Source organism: Heterocephalus glaber, unplaced genomic scaffold, assembly GCF_053883595.1.
Source record: "Heterocephalus glaber isolate CG9 unplaced genomic scaffold, H.glaber_assembly_v1.0 deba00001579, whole genome shotgun sequence".
Lineage (NCBI taxonomy): Eukaryota > Metazoa > Chordata > Mammalia > Rodentia > Bathyergidae > Heterocephalus > Heterocephalus glaber.
In genome coordinates, this window is record NW_028258360.1 from 11,269,105 (window position 1) to 11,291,405 (window position 22,301).

At 45.8% G+C, this 22,301-nt stretch overlaps 1 protein-coding gene across 2 annotated transcripts in view; it reads right to left on the reverse strand.

The window, feature by feature from the left end:
* Positions 1-203: 203 nt before the first annotated feature.
* The window catches only part of Dcun1d2 (defective in cullin neddylation 1 domain containing 2), a 30,370-nt gene continuing 8,272 nt past the window's right edge, over positions 204-22,301 (reverse strand). For both annotated transcript variants that reach the window (XM_004858491.4, XM_087193187.1), the window contains 4 exons: positions 16,057-16,187; positions 4,321-4,403; positions 3,069-3,165; positions 204-2,019 (listed from right to left, as the gene is read on the reverse strand). In XM_004858491.4, the coding sequence (XP_004858548.1) occupies positions 1,940-2,019; positions 3,069-3,165; positions 4,321-4,403; positions 16,057-16,187 (391 nt within the window). In that variant the 3' untranslated portion in view covers positions 204-1,939. The remainder of the gene's footprint in view (positions 2,020-3,068; positions 3,166-4,320; positions 4,404-16,056; positions 16,188-22,301) is intronic.

Consider the following 22,301-nt stretch of genomic DNA (forward strand, 5'->3'; position numbering starts at 1 on the left):
CTTGGCAAAGGAGCAAGTGATGATGTTGGGTGATGTTCAATGCGCCTCAGCTGGCCAGTACACCCTAGTGTGACGCCCACACTGTGACTTCTACTGGGAACCACCATGCTCGGTGGGCACTGTGGCGGCTACTGAAGAGCCAGGCCCTGACAAGCAGCAGCATGTACTGTGCAACTGAAAACAGACGGGACGACACCACAACACCACAGAAAATAATTTATTTTGGTGTTCCTGAAGTTCTTAACATTTGTGTAGCATGCACAACTCTAAACAGAAAAAGAACAATTTTTTGAAGAGCCTTTTTCCAATTAATAATTTGGTATCTATTGACAACCCCACAGAATTTTAAATCTTAAAAAGTATTGCTGACTCCCATATTTTATAGTTATTTGAATTCTATAAACGTCTCTGAACAGAATGATTACTCATTGAGAATCTGCAAAGCCCAGGATGCTTCCATGTTTCTTAGGTTTTTGCTACGCGAAATACATACTCTCTGAGTCACAGTTCTGAAGGAGGACACACCCAGCTTTCCCTTTTACAGACATGGCCAGAGACCCGAGGAAGGTCACACGACTCGGCCTGCTCTTGTCCCTGTCAGACCGTCATGCACAGAGAGGGCTGGACATGGAGGCGTCTCGGCCGCAGGTCCCTGCCAGCCCTGCACCCCCGCTGTCCTTGGGAGGGTGCCTCGCAAAAGCACTGACTGCTCGTAGGTGGCAGGACCCACAATCCCAGGCTGCGAGGAGCTGCTTCCGGGTGAAGGACACCAGAGACCCTGCCTGGAACAAGCCCAGCCTAGCTGCTCCACGGCTGTCACAGGTGGGTAGCAAGGCACACTTGTGATGCAGTCTTGGCAAATGTGAGGCAGGGGCAGCACAGTGCCACTCAAAGCACGACACCGGAAGAGCAGACGGCACCGGGTTCTCCATGCCAGCGTGCGAGAGTAGATCCTCGGCTGGCCGGACACCGAGCAGCAGACGCTAACTCAGGCCTAAACAGGCGGCAGCACTGCCTGAGACGGAGGACTTGGGTGCTGCTCTGGAGAACAGCATGTCATTCTTGCCTCCTCTGTGCTTAGGGTCTGAAGGTCTGGCCTTGGGGAGCTGAACGTATCACAGAAAAGGGGAGGGAACCAGTGCACTTGATGTTTAAACCTGTAATTAACCACTCAAAAAGAAATATTTTTCATGGAAAAATGTCTTTTTAAATATAATAGAATATATTACAAACATGAAACTTCTCAGGAAGTTCAAATAACAGCATTAGAAGTAAAATAGGCCCCTGGCCTGTAAACAGCTTAAAATAAAACTCTGCTGAAATCACACCTGATGCCTCACTGCGGTACAAACTAACAGCATCTCAAAAGTGCAAAATGATTTGCAGATAAACATCTAAAGAACATGAAAACAAAAATAGATATAGTAAATCTAGATATCTGATAATTCAAAAATATAAATCTTGAATTTCTGGCACCAAGATTAAAAAACATCAGACTCCAGCACGGGCACCTCCGTTAGGGCACATTCTGTAGCTCTGACTTACATGGAAACACCGATCTGCCCAGGGCACCTGCACTGCCTCTTAACAGCTAACTCTGGGGTGACTCCGCAGTGCGTAACTGCTGGTGTCCACCTATGTCACGAGCCGAACAACGTGCTCTGCAGTTCTCAAACAGTACTGGTTGCTTTGTGAGTTTAGGGCATGGGCATCTCCTTAAGCAGCAGTGCTGACGACACATCTTCACCCGCCCGAGTAGCTGTCCTCTGAGGAGCTTCTCCTGGAGTGGCAGTGGCCACTGTGGCCTTGAAGCACAGTATAGGTTTCAGTCCCGTGGCTGGCGAGGATGGCTGCTAAGCAGCAACACACATGGCACCTGACCAACACAGCTCTCTGCAGGACGCAAGTTGTCTTCCCACCTCCTTGCACCTGAGTCCTCCTAGAAAGGGCGGCGTTTTCTGCCTGTGACTACTGGCCGTGCATACTCCACAAAGTCATCTATGAGGACAGGCCAGGCTCCTAAAGGGGAGCAAACACAAAGATCTTTAAATTGGTGCCACTGCAATTTCTTCTTTTTACTTTGTTAGGGCTGGAGCCCGAGCCCAGGCCATGCACGTACTGGCAAACACTGCCACTGAGCAACACGCCAGCTCAGCCAGTACTGTATTCAAAGCATTTTCTTCAAAATCTAACATTTGTATTTCAAGAATCCAAATGATTTGAAATTCATAGAGCTCGTGTTTTACCCAGTGCCTTTTCTCCAGGCAGTCAGGGTCAGCGAGTGGCAGGAGGACATGGCTGGTGAGGACAGCACACACACTCAGGGACCAGGCACAGCATGGCCAGCTCCAGGGAGTCAGGAAGGGCTAACCTGGAGTGCAGACAAATGGGCCCACCAGTTCGAGGGCGGGAACACGCCATTTCTCTGGAGTCGTGTGGGCATTCCCGCCACCAGGAGCACTTCCTCCTTGCCCAGGCTCCCACAGGACCCCTCCAAAGGTGGGGGGCCTTGGCGCTGCAGCTCCTGGCCACACAATGCACCCTGCCTTAGGTTTCCGCTCTTTCTGCAGAGGGTTTCACCTCATTAGCTACAGCTCATGCTCCTAGAAGCCGGGCTGGCCATAATAACCGACTCTACTCACAAGCATGGATAGGCACTACACAGACACTTGGCCGTGTATGGAGAACACAAAGCAAGAAGCTGAACTAGTGAGGAACAGAATGCAGCTGATGCCAAATGAAAGGGCAAGGCACTCAGATGAGAGGAGCAGGGAGAGGCTGCCCCAGGAAGTCCTGGTGGAGGTGCATCTGCACAGACCCGGTACCCTCCCAGGGCACAGCGCCTCCCACTGCCCATGACTCTGATGTGGTCTTCCGAGGCACCGAGAGCAGCGATATGTGTAACTGCATTAGGGAAATAAACAGAAGTCAGCGCCTCTCCATCAGCCTAATCAGCATGTGTCTTGTGGGACTGAGTGGGCATCCTGTGTGGCCTCTCATGCTGGAGGCAAGCAGGTAGCACCCACGGCAGGCTGACCCATTCCCCAGGAGGCCTCCAGGTCCAGTACCTTCTTCGTCATAGTTGGACATGTCGTCGTCAATCATGTTTCCAAAATCTAGCAGAAGGTTCCATGTATCCCTTGGAATTGATCTTTTGTGATGTTCCTAATGTGCAAGAGAAAAACAACCCAGCAGATTAAAGATTCTGAGCTTACTCTCAGATACTCTAGTGGCCAAGGGACCTTCTATCAGGGAGTGAGGCTCCTTCATCGGAGGAGTCAGCACAACAATAAAATCCTCACACGTAATAATGGCACTCTGCTACAGCAGTAAAATTTATGTTTTCAGACATACCCACTGTGAATATCAAAGTATATTCTTAAGCATTTTGTACTTAATTGCAAACTTTTTTTAGAAGTCTTGTTTTATACTTGTTAAATGGAACACAATTTTTGGATAATCTTTTAACATTACTTTTCATATTTTAAGTAAACATTTATTTTTTGCTTGCAAAAAAAAAATGGTACTCTGTATAAACAGTAAGGACTCCAATACTGTAGAGACACTACACAATAGAGACTTATTTAAGAACAAAATGAAACCTATTAGGTACTACAATTACACAGTTTCACTCAAATAAAACAGCAGTACGTTTTAATTTTCTTGCTTTTTGGGGGGTGCTGCAGGACAGATGGCCACCTTTCACCCTGTGACAGCGGGGAGGGGTAGAGTGGGGGTGTCTGAGTGTCCCTGCCACCACCCCTAAGATGACTGCTTCTGGAGTCAGGACACATCTTGTGCCCCTCACAGCTGCGCCTGCCCCTCACCAGGACAGCCCAGCGAGGCCCTGTTTCCAGCCTGCATCTTTGCCAGTGGCCTCCTTTCCTTCTGCAGTGACACCTGGCTACAGGCACACACAGGAGCTGGGCATCCACAGCTCTGGAGCCGGTGTGGACCTGCAGCTCGGTCCTGGCACTTTCTTTAAGTACTTTAAATTTCTTGGGGGACGTGGACAATGACAGTGTAGGGTCCTCTGAGGGATGGTGAGTGGAGGACTGCAGGGACTTGAAGCCCATCCTGCAGAGACCACAGGGCAAAGCAGGTTTTAAGCAGTTGCCAGGGGACACCCAGGGTTCAACAGCTGCCACGCCCTGCAAGGAGACAGGTTGTGCAGCACCTTGCCTGATACCAGAGGGCCTCTGGGTGGGACTCAGTTTGCCCAACTTGTACATCTAAGATTTCAGTTAGGTCAGTGCATAAGCTTCAGAGCAGCTGGTTTCTTTTCTGGCTGGGCACACACAGCAAGGAGTGGGTACTTACTAGCAGGAACGTGTTCCAAAGATCTAAAAATTTAAACCTTCCAGACAGTACTAATTTCCAATAGGCAACTGCCATTTCCAAATCTGGCAAAAAAGAGAAAAAAATAGTTAACAAATCCTAATTTTTTTTCCCACTGTAAAAAATGATACTCTCTTGGATTAATAAAATTTGGCCATCTTGCCAGAGTCATATGAGGCCTAATCTCTATACAAGTGTTCCTGAAAACTGTATGCAATCTAATTTTATAAATCTGAGTAAATTTACTGAAAAAGGCATTTGTATATTAAGTTATTTGGATATGCAATGATTATTCCTCAATTAGTGAGTTTTGGAGACTGTATGTCATATGTATCAGGGTTTGTCTCAACATATCATTTATTTTTAAAAATAGGTCACTGCCCTTTCCAAGTGGCGAGCTACAAATTAAAACAACTTGTTCAGAAAGGAAGGGACCCACTGTTCAACAGATCCATCTCCTCGTTATACAAATGAACCCCGAGTCTAATGTTTTAGAATTATCTGGTTCACAAGCAAATCAGAGAGGCACTCTAAAGACTTTGCATTTCTCACTGTATAGTCAAGACATACAGCACGAACAGGAAGTGTTTTCATAGACAGGCTATTTAAAAATCTAGGTTGCTTATCAACCAAAGCCAATGTCTTCCTTTTCTCCTGACTGGAAGGCAGAGACAACTCTATCTTAGAGGACTCGCTCTTAATGGACAACAAACGGTGAGCTTGCAGGCTGCATCAGAACAGGGTCTCCAATTCACAGTGCTTTGAGTCCTGTTTATTCTCTGCTCACTGGAAATTTAGGAAGTATTCTTGTTGTACGCCTTGCATACCAGGGACATAAAGGGGCTAAGAAGCTTATTTCTTAAAGCTGGCTACCTTTAATCAATCACATTGAATATTCAGTGTCCCTCACTGGTAGGCAATATAGGGTGAGTTATGTTGAAATAACTTCGTAATTTTTATGTAAGTATGTCACATAAACTAATGTGAAAAGCAGATTGATAAACATATTAAGGTAACAGGCTAGTTTCAATGCATAATATCCAACTGAACACTTTTCAAAGGATCTTCTTCTAAATCTGTTTTAGTCCCATTTGGACAGAAATGACTCAAGGTGAAGGCCTCACTTGAGGTTTCCAGGGTTGATCATCAATACTGGAGAAGCAAGAGATGAATGAGCAGCAGCCAACTTTCAATGAGATGCCTATCCCTATGTGAGCCTGCACGGGCTCCCGCACCCAGGAGTCTCGATCAGAAAGATAGGCAGAGACGGAAGTTCCAAGTGAGGGGTGCGTGGAGGAGCTCTCTGCCTTACCTATGGGCCCCGCAGTGTAAGGCTAGGGTGATTAGTCTTGTCCTGCTTACAAGTCTACATCCTTATCACTTAGGAAGAACAGTAATTGAAATCTATATTCAACTCATCTTAATGATGTAAATCGCTCACATTGGTAAATGGAGGTGAACCTGGGAAGGAAAGAAAAATAAAGTTTTATGGCATACATTTAAAATTTGGGTTAGTTTCGGTCCTAGCAATTTGTTTTTTTTAAATAAAGAACCTGATTTGGATATGGGTAAATCACAGAACCGAAAAGTAAATGCATGAATTTCCAATATTTAATGTTATCTATGTAAAAATGTCCCATTGTCCCACTGGACTTAGTCATTTAAAAAATAACAATGACGACAAAACCCCAAAGCTTGAGGCTGAAATCCAGGCAGTGGAGACTGCAGTGCTTCATGTTCTGGGCAGCAATGTTCTCCCAGAGAACCCTGAGAAAGGCTCATCTATTGATTAAGATAATCATCCTGATTAAGATAATGTCGTAAGGAGGAATTACTGTTTAAAATCTATACCTGTAACGCTTCATTTCGGGATAGATGATGAAGACAGGCCCTCTGTCAGAAAAGGATCTTAATAAAAATTAGCTAATTCTTTACATCCTCGAAAGGCAAGATTCTCCAGGCCAATGACTCTAGACCCAGCCAGCAGGAACCTGGCAAGGTGTCAGCTGCAGACGTGCCGCGTGGTAGACGTGCCGCATGGCTCTCCTAGCACAGCCCTGGGGGTTCAATCCTCAGCACAGCAAAGAATCAGGTACCTTTAATTAACCTTTTGATTAGGATGACCATTAGTTAAGTACAAGGTAAAGAATAACCTCACATAAAAACAACATAGGGTGGGCAGAACCTATGGTGCCAGATTTGGGAGGTTGAGGAACCCTTGAGTCCCAGCCTGGACAGCGCAACAAGATCCCATCTCAAACACAACCTCACAGTACACGATCCTGACATGTGTACAGACAAACACATATGAGGGAGACCAGGTCACAGCTCTGTCTCGTCTGCGTCTCTTCGAGGAGCCGAGGGAACACACATGCCCGTCTCTTCAATGTGCTCTGATTTTTCGGGAGACATACTGTGCAGTGATACATCTGGAAGGCTAACTCGGTCACTCTTTTTTAGTAGACAGTCAGAAAGTTTCTTCTTCCGTTATTTCTCTTTTAAGAGAGCCCTCAAAAAGCTTTTTAAGATAGTGTGCTAGCCAGGTGTGGTGGTGCATGCCTGTAATCCCAGTCCTCTGGGAAGCTGAGGTAGGAGTATCTATACATTCTCTCACTTACCCACAATAAATAAACAAAACCAGTGACTTTTCTACATCTCTAGTAAATGATTCTGATAAACATTTAAGTTTCTACAGCATTAAAACAAGGACAGTTCTTTGTTTCCGGGAAAGGAAATATATATATATTTGCTACAGTTTTCCCTGACCTATTCTGCTGCCTGACTGATGCTTAAGAAAATCTATGAAATAGAGCCTAAACATATAACATGGCCTTGCATCTCAAACTAAATGATCTATTTCTAACAGAAGCTTAATTACCCTAAGATTACACTGAAGATACTGAAGTGACAGAAGAAAAGTCAGAAAAAAGTTTTGGGGCAGGGATTTAGCTCAGTGGCACCATGCCTGCCTTGCAAGTGCAAGGTCCTGAGTTCGCTCCCTGGCACCAAAAAAGGGAGAAAAGATAGTTTTGTTATTCGCTGACATTTCAAAGTGTCCACTAAAGGACTGCCACTATTCAAAAACTTGGATCAGACCTTGAAGCAGGTAAGCCTTTCAGAGTTAAACAGCTAAAGACAAAGCATCACCTACATTTCCTGTTTGGAAAATAATTAATAATGACATCAGACCTGGGGGAAGCACAGGAGGCTGGATCTTGTGCAGGTGAGCACTACCAGGGAGACAGGGTTCAGGGCACAGAGCAAGACCTCGCAGCAGAAGATGAGGTAACGTGGGCTGCTGCCCCATGCAGGCCGGGCCTTGTCCTACGGGACGGTCAGGCCTTCTCAGACATCTGAGGACACAAGGGCTATGACTCTGTTGTCTATCTACTTGTTGGCATCTACAGCCTGGCAAACTTAGACAGCCTTCAGCTGCAGCAACTATTGTGGCTCAGCCTCTCAGGAGAGACAGCCAGACAGGGAAGATTAAAGCTAAGATCCCACCCCAAAGTAAAAACTCAGCTCTCAGGGCTGTGGGCGTGGCCCAGTGATAAGAGCGCTTGCATGCCCAAGGCCCTGGATTCAATCCTCACCACTACAAAACAAACAAACAAACAGCACTGCACCTCCTAAAAGCACAACCCCAGACACACTCATCAGGATGCTGCTATTAAAACACAGCAAGTCCTGAGCACGCGGTGCACGCCTGTAATCACAGCTACTCAGCAGGCTGAGGCAGGACGAGGGAGGCTTGAGGCCAGCCTAGGCAACTTCGCAAGATGCTACCCGAGAAATCATATTTTAAGAAAGGGTATCTTGGGCCAGGGATTTAGCTCAGTTGTTCCGCCAGGTGCTAAAAGGATCCCCAGTACCACCCCCCCACCCCGCCTGAAAAAAAAAAAAGAACGAAAGGGTATCTCAGTGGTACAGCACTTGTCTGACATGTGTGAGGCCCTGGGTTCAATTCCAGCACAGAAAAAGAAAAAAAAGAAAGATGGTGCAACTGCTGTAGGAAAAAATACACTGGTTTTTGAAAAATTAAACAGAATTACCATGCAACCAGAAATGAAACAGGGACTCGAAAAGACACCTGCATGTCCATATGCAAAGCAGCACTGCTCACAACACCAAAAGGTAGGAGCACCAAGTGTGCTTCAATGGAGGAATAAACACAATGTTTTATCTGCATACATGGAGTATCATGCAATCTTAAAAACAAGGAAATTTTGGCACATGCCACATCGCGGATGGAAGCCACATGAGAAAAGTGTCACAGAAAGATACTCTGTGGCTCCACTGATAGAAAGGCTGCTACAGTGGCCACAGACAGAGCGGAGGGGGCACCAGGAGGTGGGAAGGGGCTAGGGAGTAGAGCTTCAGTTCTGGGAAAAGGGAGGGGTTCTGAGGATAGCACTGGGATGGCTGCATCCCACTGTGAGTCACCCTGGGTTTCTTCTCCAGAACTGGGGATGAACTCAGGACCCTGCCCTTATCAGGCAGGTGTGGCGCCACTGAGCTAAATCCTGGGTCCTTGGGTTTTGTTTTGTTTTTCTTTTTTTGAGATAGGATCTTGCTATACTGCTCGTGCTCGCCTTGAACTCACAGGCTCAAGCAATCCTCCTGCCTCAGCCTCTTGAATAGCTGGGACTACAGGTACACACCACAATACCTGGCTTGTGAATGTACTTGATGCTACTGACCTGCACACTTAAAAATAGTTAGAATAGTTCAAACAAACAAACAAATGGGAAAAGTTTTGGAAAATAAACCCTAAGGACTCCTAACTGAACTGGTTTAAAAGCAGAAGTTCCACTCAACCATTCCTGGTTTCTTCAGACACACAATCCATGAGAACTCACATCAAAGGTGCTGTCTACAGGGCTCTGGTGAGGTAGCAGATTAGGGGATGGAAGGCTGGCTGGACAACAGGATGTGTTGATGATCTGTTGATTGAGAAGAAGCAGAACAGAGGCTGGGCAACTGGTGTGACCTGCCCATCAGGGAAATTGTCAAGTAACTGCTGGGATATGTGCACAGAACAGCTTTACAGACTGAATATAAGATACTTGGTTGCCACTGCTATTTCCCTTTGCAAGGCCACCCTGCTTGTAGGGTGTATCCACTTTTCTCTCTGGCACTTCTCTTTTTCTTCACTTATTCTTTTTCTTTGTTACTTTAATGGTACATTTTCATGTTCATCAATTGTCTGGCCAATTCCTTGGGCAGGACAGCCAGAACCTGGTAACCCAGCAGCAGAAGAACCACAGCTCAAAAACTTCTCTGAGTCCTCACATAAAAACAAATAGCAATCAGCAAAACCAAACCCAGGCAGCATTTATAACAAACCTAGGAGAGAAAATGCCATCTGCAATCCAAATTATAAGTAACAGAGCACCAACCAAAGACCTGTCGGGGACCCAATGAGGGGTGCAGGGGCTCTGCAAAAGGTGGGGCAGGGCCCAATCTAGTCCATGGCTGTGAGTGTAGGGTTCTGCCACACAGCAGGCAGGAGGCCACCCACTTCCTTATGAGCCTCAAAACCAACAAGCAGGGCCCTGCACTGCAGAACACGGCTGGGTGTGGGAGACAAATGCAGCAGGAAAGAGCTGGCAGAGCTAAGTCAGGGACAGGAGCAGTTTGAGGAAGCAGACATCGCACTCGGCATGCATGTGTTCATGCACGTGTGCTGTGCAGGCACACTCCCCCAGAAGAGTGAGCTGTGTGGAGTCAAGAAAAGCTATCCAGAGCTGGGGATTTGGCTCAGGGGTTTCGCCGCCTGCTGCGCAAGCGCAAGGACCTGAGTTCGATCCTTGGGACCAAAAAAAAAAAAAAAAAAAGAAAAAAGAAAAGCTATCCGGAACTATGAGAAAGTCCAGAAACACTAGTGTCACATGAAACATACAACAAAGCCAGGTGTGGTGGTGCACACCTGTAATCCCAGCACTCGGGAGGCTGAAACAGGAAGTCTTTAAGAGTTGGAGGGCTGCCTGGGCTACATAGTGAGTTCAAGACCAGCCTGAACTACAAAGCAAGACCCTGTATTAAAACAAAAACCCCAAAATAGTAAAACAGAAAATAAATAAAAACACATAACAGAACAGCACAGACATTAAATCCCTTAAGCATTATGCTAATAAGAAAAGAAACAATAAAACAGAAATACATGCACACCAAGAAACCCATCAGGAGGGAGACCAAAGTATAATCTCCAGCCTGAAAACAGGCTAAGAGACAGGAAATGAAATGCCATGAATCACAATTAGGAAAAATCAGAAATGAGGGGATAAGACAAAACAATTACGAAGGAAAATCATTCCCCAAATTACTAAACTAGAAGGAGCATGGGAGAAAATACACTCAAAGGATGTAAAGTTCAGGTACGAAAGAATTGAGGAAGGTCACAGTGTGACAGACAGAGACACGACTCCTGTTACACAGGTCCTGGGCTCTCTGGGGAAACCAGAACCAGGAGCAGAGGAGGTCATAATAACTGCAGTCCAACAACACTTTCCCTTGGCGGGAGGAACTAGGGACCCTGACTGAAGAGGACATCCCCTGTCTGTGAGCACTGGTCCTGAGTGAGCAGCACCCAGTTACATCTTAGTAAATGACTTTACTTAGCTTTAGAAAAAAGCTAAGGCCTCTCTGGGCACATAGGGAAATTGCCAGCAAGTCACAAGGAAAAGGAAACCAGATCATCATCGGACGGTTCAACAGCAGTTGATGTCAGAGGAAGTAAACATTTAAGATATTCAAATAAAAGTACACGACCAGGATTCACATGCAACAAAACTCTCCTGGCAACCTGGTCCTGGAGAACGAATTTCCAAACCCAGGTGAACACAGGGTACCGGCTGCTGGTGCAGATACAGCAATCAGACAGCAAAACCAAACCCGTAGGTAACATTTACAACAAATCTAGATGAGAAAATAGCATGCCAAACCCAAGTAATACAGCTACAGGGTCTAGAGCCATGAGCACTGGGCTCGAAGGAGAGGTGGGTGCGTGCTCAGACAGCGGCGACACGGCCGTGTGTTTCACACCGGGGGAGAATATACAGTCTCTCTCTCTCTCACCACGCAGGTCGGGCTGGCCTTGGGCTTGTGGCCACCCTCCTGCCCCAGCCTCCCCAGCTCTGTGCCTACACTGAAGGAGACAGCCTTAGCATCCTGACTCTGAGACTGTGGCACACTGACGCGGCACAAAGCAAACGGGTACTGACGTGGCCAACTCATCTCAGGGTCATCACACCCTCGAGGGCTGGGGCTGGAAAGGGACATGATGCTCTGAAGTGGAGAAGGCTGAGTACAAACGCAAACGGCCGGCAGTCCAGAACCTGAAGCGCAGCATCGGGTGACCCTGGCTGCTGAGGAACTGGGAGACGACAGCCACCTCGGGGAGCATGCGAGCTCTTGGAGCCCGGGACACCCAGCTCTGCTAGTGTCTCACCCGACGATGAAATGGAAAGGGCACGTGCCATCACCTCGCAGGCCTCAACAAGCTCCTGGATCAAGGTGGTGCAGAGTGTTGCCGGAGGACCCAAGGCAAAGCAGCAGGCGATGGCCTCCAGCCTCAAGGACAGTGAACACCGCTGAGGTCTTGCCACAAGATGAGACAGGAAGCTGGCAGGCCCCTGGGGCAGCTGCCAAGGAGGAACAGCCTGAGTCATACGGTGTGAGCGTGTGTCCTTGTGGCCCCATGCAGTAAGGCGTTCAGCCACCCTCCATGCTGGCACACAGCGGAGCACCCACACAGGGCCGTCTGACTAGTCTGCTCATGAGCTGTTGCAGAGCTGATGAGTACAGCTTCTAATTTAAAATACGTACCACTGCTGTAATGTCGTATCAACCAGGGATTGGCAAAGTAAGCACCTCAACAATACAGCTGGGAACTTTCAAAGTAAGCACAGAGCGGACCCATGGCCCCCAAGGTCCCTCCCAGGCAATCACTGCCCCCTTCTGATCCTGTGCTCAACAGCAGTCACCAAAACCCTGCTGCCATGCTCAGAAATAAGAGTCAAGATGTGTGCGCGAGTGTGGTCTAAACGGGGGCAGCAGTACTTGGAAACAGGGCTGGATCTCTGGGGTCAGAGTCCACCTCGGATCCGGCTCCAGACTTTCTATCCTGTTATTGCGAGAGCAATGATAGTTAAGTTGGGGAACCAACACGTTGCTAATAACACTGCAAATAAGGAAGACTTCAAGGCAGCATGGGACACAGACACCCTGACCAGAGCCATGTCATGTCTTCAAAGCCCAGCCAAGCTTTTGCCTCGCCTAGGAGGCTGGGCCTGTCAGCACGTACCCTGCGGCTTCTGCAGAGCCACGCAGCCTCTCCCTGTCCCGCAGATGCCTCCCTTGGTGCCCCAGCAAGAGGGAAGCAGGGAAGAGACAGCTGATTCCATATCAGTTTGCAGTCTTTAAAAAGGTGAAGGGGGCCGGGGATATAGCTCAGTGGCACCGGGCCTGTCTAGCAAGTGCAAGGTCCTGAGTTTGATCCCCAGTACTGGGGAGGGGAAAAAAAAACAATACAAAGGTGAAGTGATTGTGAATTTCACTAAAACAAACAAACAAACATATAAAAAATACTAGTAAGAAGCAACACAGTAAAAGTGGGTAAGAAAATTGCAGATGGGGGTAGACAGGGGATACGTGCTGGCTGAGGCGGGCCCTGCGTCACCTGGAACATGCTAGGGCCACAGAGGGCCGCAGAGAGGATGAGGGGTAGCAGAGGCCCCGGGAGGCCCGGCAGCTCCTTCATCCTCAGTATCTCACTGCAAGGGCTCAGTGGGCCACAGCAGGCGCCCCTACCCTCTGAAGCTTTAATGATTCTACCATCCTTCAACAGAGGCCACAGCACCCTCAGCCACAGCTCCGGATGCCAGGCCATCCAGCAGGCAGGTGGTGGTGTAAGAGGTGGCTGAGCTCTTTTGCTCATGAGGAGGCAGCTAGTAAGGGACTGTGCCTAAGGTGGAATTGGGCTGGTCAGCTTTTAGAAAACCAGCACACACACAGGTGAGTGGTTCACTCAGCCATACAGATCACTACGCTAGGGAACGTAAAAGCAAACATGGGGAGTGACCACTGTTGCTGGTCCCCTCAACCCTTTTACTTTCTTCTTCCTAACTATACAGCAAGACTTCTGACAGGCCAGGGCGTGTCATCAGTGTGCGGCAGTGTGTGCTGTTTCTCCACAGGTCACATGAGAGCATGGACAATCTACCCCAAACCCTAGGCTAAGCCACCTTGGCCTGTTATGGCCAGGGAGCTGGCACCTAGATAAAAAGGCCTCTGGACAAGGAAGGCACTCTGGACACCCTTTTCCAGACCCCTCCCGACTACTGGAGGTTTCCCCGGTCTTACACTTCCAGTGAACGCCCCTAACTGCCTCCTTTGTCCATGATTCCACTCTGACTTCGTTGAGACACTAGCCCTGTACGGACACTAACAGTGTGACACCTACAGGCACCAGGTGGGGTACACTCCCTGGAGTGATGAGGTCATTCCAGAGGCAGGCCTAGAGAACCTGCAGGGTAGGAAGGAAACTACGTGTGGCCCAGGGAGGCCTCTCGGGAACACAGGGATGCTTAGTGAATGTTATTTTCCGCCCTTCTTCCTAAGAAACAAGTAAAAGATACAAGTGGCCACCCCCAAGAACACAAGCCACACTAACCGCCCCAGACCAGATGTGATAGAGGGGACCCACACGTCCAGCTGCAAGGGCTGCAGGTACAAAACTACCCTTGCACACCAGAGTCATCCTTCACTGCCAAGGGCACATGACAAATGCTTTACGTCTGAGTCTAGCTCTCCACTCTGCACCAACCCACCGCAGTCTGTGAAACTTCATCCTCACCAGCACCTATGTTCAGTGGCTCTGTCTCCATTCTGGCATAAAGACCAGTGGGCTCTTCAGTCCTTTCCAGGGCACGACTTCCCCTTGGGATACAAGGACTGGCTGATGCAGGCCTCTGGGGCCCATCAGGGCCTCATGCCAGGCGGCTGGCTCCTCTCTCTCCTTATCTAAACCAGCTTAGCAATGGTTGATCTCTGGAAAGCAAGGGAAAACAAGGGACCCCAGACATTCTGCCTTTTGTCCTCTAACCCATGATGACAGTGGACTTTTCTCTGCTTTCACATCTGTGCACCCAGCTATGAGGAGCAGAGCCCGAAACAGCACTGTTGGGTCACCTGTCTCAACAACCTCTGCCCAAATGCTTCTGGATTTGGCTGCGTGATCATGTAATGTGGGAGGGCATGGTCTACATGTCTCATCTGCTCACCTGCGTCTGTTTTCTTTCTGAGGCTGGGACTGAATGCAGGGCCATGTACATATTGAGCACATGCTCTATCACTGAGCTGCACTCCAGACCCTGGAATCTCTGGAACAGAGATAAATACATCCGAAATCTTCACAGAAACTAACGGGGCCGTCTGAGTTTCAGGGGAGCTGTCAGGTGAGCTCCTGAACACAGTCTCTGAGGAAGGTTTTCCTTGGTTCCTGAACATTGCTTCTGAGCTGAGAGGGGGCATGTGGGTAAAGGGTGGTTTCACAGGTGCAACAGCCAGGAGAGGAACAAGCTCGAATGAGGAACCTGTCATAGTCCAGTGTGTCAACATTAAAACAAACGAGAAGATGAGGAAGAGTCCCTGCCATGTCTAGGAAGAGAAAGCCATCTGCCTGCTCTAGTTCCCTCGGTCTGCACCCACACCGATGGGACAGTAGCTGCAGGAGTGGAGGACGGCACAGGATGCTGAGAAGAGTGTCCATGCCGATGGCATCCGTGCATGCAGATGATCAGGACTGAGGACCGACTGAGAACTTGCAGAAGGGTTTTATGGCTTCCAGGTAATTTTCTGTCATCTTATGATACTGATTTTATTTACAGGAGTTTTTCTTCAAAACATACCTTTCTAATATGCCACTTTAATCCCTATTTACAATCCTCCCTAAAAACGTGTAAGAGATTTTAACTAATCAAGGACTGTTACATACACTATGCAACCAAGTGTAGGTCAATATAGATAGATTTTTAGGAGTTAAAGCAGAAATAAGCCACATAGTATTTAGATGCCAAAAAAAAACCCCCACCCACCAAAACTTCATATAAACCCAAATCTCAAACTGATAATTTAAGTTGAAAACTTCTGAGATGAAACTAGAAAGTAGACTTTTAGAGATGAGGAAAGGGCAGGGGTGGGGACTCGGGACAAAAATAATCCAAACGTTACATGCGTGTATCAGTGCACCAAAGTGAATCTCATTGCTCCGCCTGAGTAATACGCACCCACACACACTCACCCCCCAGAAACATGTAAGTCACACCGCTCTGAAGGAGGACCAAAGTGCAGTTCAGCACACAGGAGACTGGTTTTATGGAAGTCAACTTTTAACACTCCAGGCCTGTCACAGACCTGGCTGGCAAAACGTCACGGGGGAAACAAGTTCTAAACACTAAGGCTGTCAACTGTAACTGCTGACTTTAGTCAGTGAGACAGCCACGGGAGGGTATGGAACACTTGCCGATTAGTTTACACTTGAAAATTTAAATACTAAAACCCAGAAGCCAAGGGACACTTGGTTGACATTTTCAGGTGTTAAGAATAAGCAGAGAAAGGCAGCAACATCACAGCTGGCTGTGCTGACATCACGGTGACCATGGCCGCTCGCTGGCTCAGCCAGACCTTGCACTGGAAAACATTTGGATTCATACTCACCTAAACCCTTTTGCCCGGGGTTCTTAGCAAAGCTAAAGGTAAACTGATAAAAGTCTTTAAACTTCGCAGAGTCCTTAAGTTCCTGTTCCAGTCTGGGCAGAAGAGCCTTCAGCTTTTCTGAGCTGTCACACCTGTGACGACAGAAACAGGTCTGTTACTCGTGGCAGACAGGCCCCTCACACGCCTCTCCTGCTCGGCTGGAGCTGTACTCCCTGGCTTCTCTTACACTCTGGGGCAACAAGGTTAACTTCTAAGGCATGGGGTGTGAATGGACCATGGTGGACAACTCTCTTGCACAAAGAACCACAAAATGGTGATGCTTACAAAGCTGTGGGTACACTAAAACAACTGAGTCGTAAATATCAAGTGGGTGAAAGCATGGTACATGAATTATATTTCAGTAAAACAGCTCAAAGAAAACCCCAAACCACTCATCCTCTTGTTAAGAGTTGGAATAGGGCAGTTTAGCTCTGTAGCTGTGACCATGTGGAGAGGCCAAAGCCCTGAAGATGATACAGATAGTCACAGGATGGATGTCCTGGGGACTCAGCGACCACAGGACTGGGCCCCAGCCAGGCTGGGCAACTGCAGGCTCTGTGCTGCCACACAAGGGAAACAGACCTTATTCCTGAGTATTTAGGGGCCCTTTGCTTGTAGGGGCTGGATTTAAGACAGCAATTATTATGAAACCTCTACTATAAAACCTATACTGTTTTAAAATTGATTTTTCCTCCAAAACGTCAAACACTAAAAATATCAATCAGACTGGGCTGAGGGTATGGGTGACTGGTGGAGCACTTGCCTAGCATGCATGAGGCTCTGCGTTCAATTCTCAGCACTGCAAAAGGAAAATTAAAAATAATTCAGTGAAAATATTCAGCCTTTAAGGCAGAAATGTAGAACAGTGGAACAAAAGCTTCCCTTTTTTATTTCATCTGCCTGGGAAGAAACAGACTTGATGCTGTATTTCACTTATCTACTACCCAGTGAAGCAGAGCTCAGGAAAGAGAACAGGAGATACCTTAGGAGCCAGGAAAGCCCCGGAGCACATGCAGCAGAGCCCACACACAGCACAGGCAGTGCCTGGCCAGGGCGCACGCGGGCAGAGGTGAGGGCTTCCCCACAGCAGCCTGAGACACAGGCACTGGCCAATTCCTTACTCATGTCTACCCCAGCTCCCTAAGGAGCTCCTCCCCAGGGCCTGTGTGCTTTACGTGACTGGGGACGCAGCGTGCTAATTTGTGTCTGGCTTTTCTGGCCTGTGTCTATTGTGAATAACATTTGCTGGTGCTCCTTCACTTTCTTTTTTTGGTACTGGGAATTGATCTTAGGGCCTTGCGCTTGCCAGGCAGGCATGGTGCCACTGAGCTACGTCCCCCACCCCAGCTCCTTCATTTTCTTTGCCATGTTGAATCCCAGTATTTAGCAAACTGTCTGGCTATTCTAGTCTTCTTATCACAAGTCAAGTCAGGTTTCTGCACATGCACCTCAGTACACATACGAACACATCCCACCAGGGCTCCATTCCACAGAGGAGTGGCCGGGTCCCAGGGCCTCTGCAGTGCCAGAGCCCTGCTCCACACCTCTTGGGGCCCAATCCCCACTACCCGTTCTATGTCTAGTCAACTCAGAAGGCAGGTTTCGTGTCTGCCCCCCCCCCCCAAGAGATCAAACCCAGACTTTGCACTTGTGAGGATGATGTGCCACTGAGCTACATCCCCGGCCCTGAAGGCAGGCTTTGTTGGGGGTTCCATCTACCTGCACCTTCCCAGTGAATGAGGCAGCTTCTTATGTTTTCACTGGCCATTTGCATATCCTTTTGTAAGAGCTTATTCAAAACTCTTGCTCATTTTTCAATCAGGGATCTTATCATTATTTTGCAAGAATTCTTTACAGACACAAGCTTTTGTCAGCTGGGTATTTTTAAAGTACTCTCACCAGAATGTGAATTGCCTTTCTACTTCCTTGATGTTTTGTGTGACCAGAAGTTATTTTTAGAGGCTTTTGCTTCAGCCTTGGTATCAAGATCTATAATCACTTGAAAGTGACTTTCATCCATGGTGAGGGGAGGGATCAAGATTTTTTCCCTATAATTAACCAATTCTTTCAGGACCATTGATTGAAAAGATGTCTCAGATCTTTCCTATCTCTCAGTGAGTTACTGTCTGACTCTACGGAAGTATCACATGTCTTTAATGTGATTTATCTTAAGCATTTTGAATTTTTGATGATACTGAGAGTAACACTTTAAAATTCACTTTGCTTTGCTACACTGTTACATTTGATACACACAGACTGAATTAGATTTATCTTAGGTTTTGTTCCTCCATCTCAAAGGGAAAGTGGCTTAAAATTCCAGTACTTTTACTGGATTTGTCAAACTAAGTTTTTATTTTAGTCAATTCATTTTTCTTTAATCATGGATATTGAATTTTACCAATTTATTTTAGGTATTAAGATGATTTTTCTGTCTACTGTTAAGGTGGTGGATCACACTGATTTTATGATATCAAAAGAATCTTGTATTCGACTCTAACAAGCTATCATGTATTATTCTAGCTTTTTGTCCACTGCTTTGTCTTTGAGACTAGATTTAGTTGACTAATAATTCCTGTCACATCTTACATTCATTTTACAAAGTGTTCTGAGTTTTTCCTGAGATAGGGTCTCGCTATGCACTTCAGGCTGGCCTTGAACTATGCAGCCAACGTTGTCCTCAAACTCAGAGTGATTTTCCTGCCTTAGCCTCCCTAGTGCTGGAATTATAGGCATGCACCACCATACTCTGAGTTTTTTGACTGAGACTGGCCATAATTCTCCACTTACAGAATGTACTTCCTAGCTTTTCTTTTTTCTTTTTTAGTACTGGGGATCAAACTCAGGACCTTGAGCTTGTGAGGCAGGCGGCTACATCGCTGAGCTAAATCCCTGGCCCCTTCCTAGCTTTTCTTTCAAGGAAGTGCTGGCCTCAAAATAACCTGGAGAATTTCTCCTCTTCTCTGGAGGAGCAATTTAAAACTGGTGACCCTTTCCATTAAACAGTAGATGTGCCAATGAACCCATTCCAATCACAAGTTTCCTTTTGGAGACAAGTTCAAGCGCTAGGATGTAGGGAACTATTAAGATTTCTTATTTCTTCACATGTCAGTTTTAGTAAACTGTGTAAGTTGTCAAATTTACCACCCTAAAGTTGTCCATAATAAAATTATTCCTTAATGTCTGTAGGATCCATAGTGATGTCCTCCCTTTTCATTCTGTATTGGTTACCTGTTATTTAGTGCTTTTAGGTCTTTGCAATTAACATAACATCTGGCTCAATTGACCCTTTCTGTTCACAATTTCTTTGCTACTTAATTATTACTCCTATTACTGCTAATTAAATTACTGCTTATTAAAAATAATCTTCAGGCTGGGGATTTAGCTTAGTGGTTCCACGGCCTGTCTTGCAAGTGTAAGGTCCCGAGTCCGATCCCGGGTACCAAAAAAAAAAAAAATCCTGTCTTCCATATCCTTTAATATCCTGCAAGTTCTGTCTCTTTTCAGTGCTGGCCCTTGAGCATGTCAGGCAAACACTCCACCACTGAATAATACCCCGGCCCTCTTTCTCTACTTCTTAAGTAGACACTCTGCTTACTGATTTTCAATATTTTTTTCTTTCTACAATATACATTCAAGAAGCTGAATCCTACAAATTTTTATATCAGTATTTTCTTTATCATTCAATTCTAAGTATGTGTTTTTAAGTTTCTATTATAAATTCTTTTCCAAGCCACATGTTATTCAGTGGAATAAAATATCCACACATATTTTAACTTCGTTATATTTCTAGTTTACTTGCACTGTGGCCAGAAAGTATACCCTGTATCATTTCAAACCCTTTGTAATTGGTTGTAGTTTTATGGCCCGGTTTATAGTCAACTGTTACGAATGTTCTGTATTTCAAAAAGAACATTCTTCAAAGGCAATGTTCAATAAATGGCCACAAGGCCAATTATTGTGTTGTCCAAATCTTCTATTTTTTTAAACTGTTTTTTAACCTGCTCATTGTATCAGTTCTTACTATGTGTGAGAATTCCATACTTTCTATCTTTCTCTTTTTTTTTTTTTTTTGGTACTGGGGATCGAACTCGGGTCCTTGCTGCTTGCGCAGCAGGTGGTGAAACCACTGAGCTAAAACCCCAGCCCTCTATCTTTCTCTTTGAACTTATTTCTTTTGGTTTAAAGATTTTGGGACTACTCAGTAAGTACACAAAAAACATAAAAGCTACTGCTTTCCTGGTGAAACAAACCTTTCATCATTGTGAAATGTTCTTTGTTATCTGTAGAACTGCTTTATGACTTAAAGCTTATTTTCTTAAGTTCTTTTATTGGTACATTTTAGGTATACAATATGTTTACATTTATCACTGGGTGCTTGTACCTGTACATGATGTATCTTGGTTCTTATTTTTTCCCCATTACCTGTGCACCCTTCACCCCTCCAACCTTCCCTATTTACGTAGACATCATTTCCATTTTTCTTTTCTCATAATTTTTACTTTCCCTTCTTTCTTTTCCCCTTCCCCTCCCTTCACCCCTACATCTTTGGACCATTTTTCCTATTTCAAATTATCAATTATAGGGGCCGGGGATTTAACTCAGTGGTTTCGCCGCCTGCTGCGCAAGCGCAAGGACCCGAGTTCGATCCCTGGTACCAAAAAAAAAATTATCAATTATTCATTTTAATCATTTTGACCCTTATTTACACTTTCAGTATTTCACTCTAGAGAAACTATTCAGTATTTACACATGTGTGTCCTATTTATTTCACTTAAAGATTATGGCCTTAATATGCATCTATTTAGCTATAAATGACTCTAGTTTCTCGTTCTTTATGGCTGAGTAGTACTCCATTTTATAAAAAACCCCACATTTTCTTTAGCTAGTTTCCAGTTGATGGGCACTTGGGCTGTTTCCAAGCTTTAGCTATTACAAACTGTGCTGCTATAAACATGGGTGCACATACATCACTGTGGTATGATTCTTTTAATCCTTTGGGGAAGATACCCAGCAGGGGAATAGCTGGGTCAAATGGGATCTCCAGCCCTAGTTCTTTGAGGTATCTCCATACTGATTTCCACACTGGTTGCACCAGTCTGCACTCCCACCAACAGTGGAGAAGGGTTCCTTTCTCCCCACACTCCCGCCAGCATTTGTTATTGGTTGATTTCTTGATAGCAGCCACTCTTTGTGGAGTGAGGTGGAATCTCAGTGTTGTTTTCATCTGCATCTCTCGAATGACCAGTGATGTTGGACATTTTTACATATATTTATTTGGTGCTTAAAGCTTATTTTAACATTAACAAAGCTGCACACGTTGTTTTGGATTAGTGTCTGCATAATACGTCAACTTTTACCCTTTCCAACTGTTCTGTGCCTTTATACTTCAGGTGTACTTATTGTAGACAGTATGCACAGTAATTCCTTTTAAAAAATCTAGTAGTTAACTAACATTTAATGTAACTGTGTAACTACTGACACCTTTGGGTTTAAATCTTCCATTTCATCATGTGCTTGCTACCTGTCCTGCCTAAGCTTACATTCATTTTGGTTGAATTTCTAAAGTTATCCTATTTCTCCCTCTATTATTTGGAAATTATATTTATTTAGTAAATATTTTCTCACATATTTTAACTTTTTCATTTTTTAACATATCTTTTTTTTTTTTTTTTGGTACCGGGGATCGAACTTGGGACCTTGTGCTTGTGAGGCAGGCGCCGGAACCACTGAGCTAAATCCCTGGCTTAATATATCTTTTGATGAGCAGCGTCTATTAAAATTTTTCATTCATTTATTCATTTTTTTCCTTCCATTAAGTTTATTGGTACATTTTAGGTATACAATACAGTTACATTCATCATTGGGAACTTGTACCTTTACATGATGCATCTTGGTTCTTATTTTTTCCCCATTCCCTGCCCTCCCTTCACCCCCTCCACCTTTCCCTATTTACAAAGACTTTGTTTCCATTTTTTTCCTTTTTGATGAGCAGCATCTTTAACTTTGATAAAGTACAATTTATCATTCCTCCCTCATGACTCTGCTTCTTATGGCTTTTCTAAGAATGTATTCTTTAACACTTTTACATAGGTGTTTTCCACCCTAAATGAACCGGTAATTCATCTGTACTTTCCAAAGTACAAAAATGAAGAAATATGTGGTCACGCCATTGTCAGAATGGAGTCTTTGGTTCAATACGGCTGCCA